Source organism: Gadus chalcogrammus, chromosome 16 (assembly GCF_026213295.1).
Source record: "Gadus chalcogrammus isolate NIFS_2021 chromosome 16, NIFS_Gcha_1.0, whole genome shotgun sequence".
Classification (NCBI taxonomy): Eukaryota; Metazoa; Chordata; class Actinopteri; order Gadiformes; family Gadidae; genus Gadus; species Gadus chalcogrammus.
Genome location: NC_079427.1, coordinates 13,881,756 through 13,890,831, shown reverse-complemented (window position 1 = coordinate 13,890,831; position 9,076 = coordinate 13,881,756). Strand labels below are relative to the sequence as shown.

General features: G+C 46.1%; 1 protein-coding gene across 1 annotated transcript; it reads left to right on the top strand.

The window, feature by feature from the left end:
* The first annotated feature begins 630 nt into the window (after positions 1-630).
* smtla (somatolactin alpha) lies at positions 631-4,387 on the top strand. Its single transcript, XM_056611640.1, has 5 exons — positions 631-655; positions 1,223-1,410; positions 2,660-2,773; positions 3,623-3,802; positions 4,187-4,387. Exons 1-5 carry the CDS (start codon positions 631-633, stop codon positions 4,385-4,387), a joined length of 708 nt encoding a protein of 235 aa, XP_056467615.1.
* Positions 4,388-9,076: the final 4,689 nt, after the last annotated feature.

The following is a 9,076-nucleotide window of genomic DNA, read 5'->3' as shown; positions in this document are numbered from 1 at the left end:
AAATTACCTTTTCTTTCTCGATTACTTGCACTTGAGTTTAGTTTTTGATGATATTTGGGTCGTGTCACCTTGTCCTGACAGGTGCCAACCCAGGTGACCATAAATCATTATGCATGCCCCTTAAGTCTGAAGACCTTTGGGCCTGAGTACTTGAGAGTACTCACCTTCGCATAATGAATACAGACAAGGCTGTGCTGGAGTACAATAACTTACAAGCAGTGTCTGTTTACGACTGCCTACGCACACCTCTCATAAGCTTTTCACTCATTCATGTGTCGGTCAAGCTCTATAAATGATGAACCCCCAGACATTGCCAAAACCTATCCTACACCACCCTCTCCTACATGCCATATCCATACACAGGACAATCCTAAACACACCTATCTTCACCCGTAACTTTCCTCCACCACCCATCAGACACATACTTATCGATAAATAGGCCTATAATACACCAAACAATCCTGCTTTATACTTTACTATACACAGACCTATCCCACAAAACTAACCTAGCCAGGACTTCCCTACACCAACCTTTCTTACAACACTTGTTCTGCTCAGACCATTCTATCCATAGACTTTTCCGACACAGACCCTCAGCACACACACCTGTCCTATAGCTATACTGACGCAATGCACACATTAGCAGCAGTAGTAGGTGAGTTGTCAGCCCTGTAACCATGCTAAATGAAAACAAACAAAAAACGTTTTATTCTTCATAGTTTCCTCTGTTATTGTCTTCATACATCTATGTACTTATCAGTATTTAGTACTTGTTGTTTGTATTAATGTTTCTATATGTTGCCTGTCTCATGGAAGTGGGGTGTGTGTGTGAGATTATATATATATATATATATATATATATATATATATATATGTCTGTTTGTCTGTCTATTGTGTCCGTCTATTGTGTTTGGGTACATGTGAAGATGTGCGTATGTGTGTGTAGGTGTGCAGACATGCGTGCGTGCGCGCGTGTGTGTTTGTGCATGTGCGTGCCTATGCTTGCGTGCGCCTGTGCTTGTTTGTGTAGGCACAGTATTTGTTAACGTGTCTGTTTGTGTGCATATGTCCACATGTCCACGTGTGTGGGTTTGTGTGTGCGTGTGTGTGTTTGTGCATGGCGTGCGCATGCGTGTGTGCGTGTGTGTGCGTGCGTGCGTGCGTGTGTGAGTATGTGTCCGTGCATTCTCCCCATCCACCCGCCTCGTCTGTCTCCCTGTAGTATTGCAGGTGTGCTGGGCTGCGGTGCTCTGGCCCTGTCCGCCCGCACACAGCTTCCCAGTGGACTGCAGGGAGGAGCAGGCCGGCAGCTCCCAGTGCCCCACCATTTCCCAGGAGAAGCTACTCGACCGGGTCATCCAGCACACAGAGCTCATCTACAGAGTCTCCGAGGAGTCCTGCTCCATGTTTGTGAGTAATGCCTATTTTTTACGCCTCCACAACCTCTTTTTACTCCCTTTTTCTTTTTTTCTCTCACTGTGCTCCGATAAAACTGGATAAATGCATTTAAACACTTCCCTGACCTGCTCCATCCAAAAGGTTAAATCCCTGTTAGGGCGTGTAGATATATATAGAGCAGAAGTGGTTGCTTGGATGTCTGGGGAAAAAAAGGGTCTCTTTTATTGTGACTGTCAAATCTGCAAAGACATAACTGTCTAGTAAAGTGACTAGTGCAGTCGCAGAGACACCAGTAGAACAACAACTTGTGTGTGTTGATAGTGGCCAAATGAAGACATTCTGAATGAATACAAGATGTGCTAAAGATCTTAACCATCTACAGGCTATAGCTTTTGTTTATTCATTCTATTTTGTGTGTCTTATTGTTGCAATCAATGTCATGATAAAAAGGGTTTGCTGTGTATGCATGAATCTGAATCTGTGAATTAAAAAATCAACATTAAACATACTTCCGCACACCAAGGGTTGTGCCAGAGCTACTTTAACCCTAACCCAACCCTTAACCCCTAATCCTGACCCTAACCCTGACCCTGCCCCCAAACCTTTTCTTACCCCTAACACTAACCTCACTGACAGACACCAGTCCCCAGCTGTACCTGATCCCGACAGGGCATTTTTGGTATGGCCATCCTGGTTTTATTAGCCAAGGATACACTGTTAAGGGGACATTGGCTGATCCAAGAGCTGATAATGATATTCTGCAGCACTTTGAGCCAAGGTCTCGGAAGCCCGGAGAGTAAGTTGTAGTTTGGACATCTAAAATGTTTTGTCAGATAAATCCATTTGGTGCAGGGATGGGGGGCTGTTACAGGAACAGGAACAGCACTGTGTGAAGTCCAGAGAACAAACCACACGCCTCTGCTGTGAAGAATGCATTGTGCAGACACACCTTAGCTCCTATATGGCCCAATTGTAAATAGCTTCCTACTCATAATCTGCCTAAAGCTCTCCTATCGGTATTGAGTTGTGCTTTGTGTTTGTTTTTCTGGCTTGTGTGTGTGTGTGTGTGTGTGTGTGTGTGTGTGTGTGTGTGTGTGTGTGTGTGTGTGTGTGTGTGTGTGTTTGTGAGTGTGTGTGAGTGTGTGTGTGTGTGTGTGTGTGTGTGTGTGTGTGTGTGTGTGTGTGTGTGTGTGTGTGTGTGTGTGTGTGTGTGTGTGTGTGTGTGTGTGTGTGTTTGTGTGTGTGTGTGTGTGTGTTGCAGGAGGATATGTTTGTGCCGTTCCCCATGCGTCTGCAGAGGAACCAGGCTGGCAACACCTGCATCACCAAAGACTTCCCCATCCCCACCTCCAAGAATGAACTCCAGCAGATCTCTGTGAGTAGGCGGGAGTTAAACGTCTTGTGCCTGTTTGTATTTAGTTTATCAGCTCTCTCGCTCTCTCTCTCTCTCTCTCTCTCTCTCTCTCTCTCTCTCTCTCCCGCTCTCTCGCTCTCTCTCTCTCTCTCTCTCTCTCTCTCTCTCTCTCTCTCTCTCTCTCTCTCTCTCTCTCCCGCTCTCTCGCTCTCTCTCTCTCTCTCTCTCTCTCTCTCTCTCTCTCTCTCTCTCTCTCTCTCTCTCTCCCGCTCTCTCGCTCTCTCTCTCTCTCTCTCTCTCTCTCTCTCTCTCTCTCTCTCTCTCTCTCTCTCTCTCTCTCTCTCTCTCTCTCTCTCTCTCTCTGTATAATGTGTGTCCGTATATGTATGTATGTGTGTGGGACTTTTGTCTCTAGCCTAGCACACCTGTGCACACATGCTTTTCTCATCCTTCATGTTTGATTGCACATTTGACAATTTTTAAACAAGCACACACCATCTAAAGTTCACCATGATCAGCGGGTTGAAAAGAAAACACTTATCTAAAGGCCAAGGCAGGATTATCTGACTTGAGAGGGGGGAAATCTATAACTTTCATCACTTGATCAGTTGATGTGGCAAATGTCAACCTACAATGCAAAGAGATGTCCCTCTAGAAAGCGCCGATTGAACATTTTTGACATTAAAACCTGCTCCCAGGCTCTAAGATCAGAGCTCAGCGCACCATGGGACACTTTCTCAACCCTGCAGCAGAGACATTTCCTCACCCTCACCATGGCCACTGAAAACCACCACGAGAACCACCACCACCAACGTATCGCAGGGACACGAGACGGGTTACACCCTTGACAGGCTCTCTACGCTTCCCCAGGACACTTGGTTGCTGCACTCAGTGCTGATGCTGGTGCAGTCGTGGATCGAGCCGCTGGTCTACCTGCAGACCACGCTGGATCGCTACGATGACGTAACCGACGTGCTGCTCAATAAGACCAAGTGGATGTCGGAAAAGCTGATTAGCCTGGAGCAAGGGGTGGTGGTGCTCATCAGGAAGGTGGGTGTGGCTTTCATTCAAATAATTTTCAAGCAAAAAATAATAACTAATGTTCAGGTCGTAAAATGTGTGTGCTTCAAGCGTTTGAACCCAATCAACCATCAGGGATTGGTGCTAGTTAGTCATTTGCTTGTGGCCTTTTACAGGACCTTTATGGGACCTTTCAAACCTTTGCAAACCACAAAATTAATGGAATCGCAAAAGGGAAATAATAGCTTGCAAGTCCTCGATCCCCCCCCCCGCATATCAGGCAAACAACTGGGATCTGATCTGATATAAACTCACTCTATAATCCCGTTCCTAACAAGGGATTCAAATGTCTTTCCGCTATCTTTCCCTTGGTGCTAACATCGTTTCATCTTTTCATCGTGTGTCCTCGGGCAGATGTTGGACGGGGCGATGCTGAACTCGTCCTACAACGAATACAGCGCAGTCCAGCTGGACGTTCAGCCAGAGGTGCTGGAGTCCATTTTGAGGGACTACAACGTTCTCTGCTGCTTCAAGAAGGACGCCCACAAAATAGAGACCATACTCAAACTCCTCAAGTGTCGGCAAATTGACAAATATAACTGTGCCTTGTACTAGATGATCCCTCACCATACTATGTTTATGAAATGTATTATTCTACTATTCTGCTCCGGGTAAAGCATTTCATAGAGCACTCCCAACGGTTTATTTGCATGTTGTGGAGTAAAGCAAATAAAGAATCTGCATATTCTCCCATTGATTTTTCAATTCCTTTGTTCCAACCCAGGGTTTGTATTGCTCACTGGGCTCTCAGAGTGTTTTGATTATTTTCCAAGACCCCCAGAGCATTCCTTAAAATACACTGTAAAAGGGGAGCTGGTTTCACCTCTGCATTAGTTAAATGAAAACTCTGCATGGGAGAGTGGAGTCAAACTGAGAGCAGTTGCCTTCTACAAAGAGAAATAAAGGGAGAGAGAGAGAGAGAGAGAGAGAGAGAGAGAGAGAGAGAGAGAGAGAGAGAGAGAGAGAGAGAGAGAGAGAGAGAGAGAGAGAGAGAGAGAGAGAGAGAGAGAGAGAGAGAGAGAGAGAGAGAGAGAGAGAGAAACACATTGGGGGGAAGAAAGAAGCGTAACATAGTTAGATACGTTTTGGAATCCGTTCCAGTGTAATCCATTAATCTATTGCTAGCATACTATTAATACATTCATAGTACGCCAGTATTATTAAGAATATGAATCTGCTTATCTGGAACTTTTTCCTTTGGTATTCATATGCATGTAAAAATATAAAATGATTAAAAGAGGCGTCATAACTTACCCATATTCCACACCACGCGAGCACACAACCCTTCCTGTCTTCACCTAGATGAACGGATGGGAGACAGAGGGATTCTGCAGGCGCGAGCCTGCAGAATCCCGGGGGGTACAAAACACATGTACCCCCTGCTCCTCCACGCGGACAGGGACAGGCTGATGAGGTTGGGGTGGGAGGACAGACTCCCAGAACATGCTGGAGGAACTCCTCTTATGGTTGGATGGATCACAGTATTAAACTGTGTGTCTGTCAGATCAGCACTACACAGCTGACTCTTTAAACAGTAATTATCATGTTCAGACTTCAGAACTTTATACATATTTAATTTTTAACTCATGTATTTTCTTTTAAGAGTGACAGTTTGAAGCGAGAGGAGAGATTGCGAGATTCATTATCTCTGGGGGGGTTTTATCAAAATAAATTATTTGATAGAATAAAATGACATTTAAAGAAGTGTATTTCAAAGGCCTTATCAGAAATGCCATTGAGAAATCAGTGCTAATAGCTCAATTTAACTGCTTAAATTAAGCATTATGCATTCAAATTAAAGTAAAGATGCTTCTTAGCTTCTGAGCCTCCAAATGTCATTCTACTATTTTCAGGTGTGATTTGTTTTTCCATCCTTGTAAAAGGACGTTGGATGTGGTCTACAAAAGCATGTTATGAATGTATTACGGCTGATAGATGCTCAGGTTATGCTACAGTGAGTAAGTAAACCAGATCATCGTGTCCGGTTCCTCCTTGCGTTATTCGTCCTGTGTTGTACAATTAATCCACAGATGACTGTTTGAAATGTGATGGCTAATTAATTACCTCTCAAACGTCCTTCATCGGGACCCGAAGGACGTTTTCTCCTGCCACAACACAAGGGGGCAGAAGAGCACTTTGGGATGCTAGCTTGGTATGCTACAGACATTACTATGTCAAACATTGACAAAGGTGTCACAGCCATACCCCACAAACACATCGTAGCTCAGCCTAGCCTAGCACAGCTTAGCATACCATGACAGGGCGCATGCAGCATGAATGATGGAGGCCATAGCCAATTGGTCATTCCCGTTGACATCACACACCAGACCACATGGAAGCAATAGATGCATTAGAATCAGCTATGGCATTGACTCTATTTATTTTTCCCCCATCCCCCTTCCCGCTGACATTGCACCTGGTCGCCACAGTGATTCAAGTGTCCTTTGTGGGTTGAGTTGTACATGTGCATGTGTGTGTGTGTGTGTGGATGGTGAGGACATTAAGTGGTGGTGGAGGTGGAGGTGGAGGGGCTCGGAGTCAAGCTTCCAGTTGTCCTTATCATTTCAGTGTGGGGTGCACAGAGAGAAGAAGATACATTGGATTGCCCCCCCACACATCCCTGTCCTAACCCACTGTTGTTCTGGCAATATCCAAGTTGGACCAGGTTAAACCCCATATTAGACCCACAATCTATATTTAATATGATGAAATAGAAAGAGAATGACAGATAGAGAGGCGTAGAAACAATGAAAGAGAGAGAGACAGAGAGAGAGAGAAACAGAGAGAGAGAGAGAGAGAGAGAGAGAGAGAGAGAGAGAGAGAGAGAGAGAGAGAGAGAGAGAGAGAGCGAGAGAGAGAGAGAGAGAGAGAGAGAGAGAGAGAGAGAGAGACGAAAAGAGGGATCTGAGGTGCAGGAAGGGTCCTTGGCTGATATCACAGTTTGACTCTCCTAACCTGAGGGAACAGAGCCAGCCAGGATGCATAAAGTGGAGCAGAATGGGTGGGTGGACAAAGGAAGTGGCGAAGCGAGAGGAAAGAGACAAAGAAAAAAAATATATATATATATATTGATTTATAAAAAGAAGGCAAAGGGATATATATAGGACAGCCATTGCGCTGATTGCAATTTTCACTGAAATGCATTTAAAACAACACAATGGATCAATCGATACAAAGGGAGAGGGAAGAAGGAAACATCGGCAAAGAAAGGAAGATAGCGAAAGAAAAAGGAAGAAAGTAGGAAACAACAAGGAAGATACAGCAAAGGGGTGAAAATAGGAATGTCAAAGTGAGCTGCTAGTGCGAGTGCTGTGTCTCAGCGGGAAGTGGGGTTGGCTAAAGAGAGGAAACGGCACGCTGCAGGGCAAGTAATATAGCATGGAGCGCTAGAGCAGAGAGCGGTGCTGGCTACAAATAAAAGCCCAGACACCAAAGTATGAAGTCCTTGAGGCTGGCTATTTTTTCCTGCCTACCCGAGCTCTGCTGGATAACAAACTGTTGCTTTCTCTTTCAGTTGTGACTCAAACGACAGCTTGCAAAGGTCCAAACAACAGTCTATCCAACACCCGTATGATCCACCCCCGCATCAAAAGTTGTAGCAAGGAGGCAGTTCTTTTCCAGTTGTTTTTTCCTTCCCTCTTTTTATGCTTCTTATATGACACATTTAGATGATGGTCAGTGTGTCTTTGTGTGTGTGTGTGTGTGTGTGTTTTTATGCATTGTTTGTGTGCGTGTTTATGCGTGTGTGTGTAGGTGAGTGTGTGTGTGTGTGTGTGTGTGTGTGTGTGTGGGCCGGGATGGCGAAGACAGAGGAAGCGGGGCCGATGGGGAGAGCGGGTGGTCCTACAACGCAGTCGCTCTTCAAACTCTGACAAGCCTTGCTGCCGCACTTTTTTATTTTTTTCCTTCACTTTTTGCAACAAAGTCATTTCTGCTCACAGTCATGCTGTCCGGCGGGATCCCTGCTCCGAGTGAGGGCGAGAGTGACAGAAGGATTCAAAATACATCCCCTTCACCCATCCCGATCCACCGTGCACGACCTTTCACTTCCACAGCACCCAAAGCCGTCAGCTGACAGCTTTTCTGCCTCTGTGATTGTGTGTGTGTGTTTGTGTTTGTGTGTGTTTGTGTGTGTTTGTGTGTGTTTATGTGTGTGTTTTTGTGTCTGTGTGTGCATGTCTATATGTCTGTGTGTGTGTGTGTGTGTGTGTGTGTGTGTGTGTGTGTGTGTGTGTGTGTGTGTGTGTGTGTGTGTGTGTGTGTGTGTGTGTGTGTGTGTGTTTGTGTGTGTGTGTGTGTGTGTGTGTGTGTGTGTGTGTGCGTGTGTGTGTGTGTGTGGTTGTCTAAGCCATCATGTGTGTCTGCGCGCCTGGCGCCTACTTTCCTGTTCTTCCATGGCTTGTCTGTTGTTTGTTCACAACACGTGCGTGTCCGTGTCGATGTGTGCATGGCTGCGGCTCGTTCTGTCAGTCTAGGTTGGCATGAGACCGGAGCCTTTTTGCCATTCACGTCTCATCGGCGGGGAAAGCTCCCTGTCTGCTCTTAGCGCACGTACAGCAGCCACAACAAGATATACAGAGTGACGGAGCCAACAGCCGCAGTGTCGTTTTCTCAGTGGCATCTCGGCCCTCGTTGCGGTCAGCCGCAAGAGGAATGTCTGAATGTATAAAGACACATGTATTTGACGAGCTAGTGATGGCTCAAATTAAGGATAACAGAGGGTAGAGGAGGCTTGTCTAGGAGAAACACAAGCGCCCTGCAGAGGTGCTGCAGTGAGAATGTTGGGGAGTGTGGGGGGGGGGGGGTCCCCTAGTTTTGCTGCAATCAAGTGCTGTGAACGGCACGATTCTGACGCCTCAAGGAAATTAGGCGGTTGGGGGGCAGAGAGCTGTGTTGATGCGCAGTGATTGGACGGTGGAGCCAGCAGAGGCGGGTCAACCATCAATCTCCCCCTATTAAGGGGCCCCCGCCTCGGCACCAGGATGCCGTGGATCTGTGGCCTCCCGTAAGCAGGCTCCCTGTGCAGTGGGGAGTATGGGATGGAGCGATGGAGGGACAGGGGACGGGGGCTAGTAACTGTTACAGTTTCAAAGGAGCGACATGAGGCCGTTCTGCGGTGGCCAAGACTTGAAAAATAAGTAAAATATGCATATCGCTAGCCTCATAGCAAAATTGCCTAAGTCATATCTTAAGGTTCATCTTGTAATTACAATGAAAAATGCCCAAGTTATATCGATGAATAGT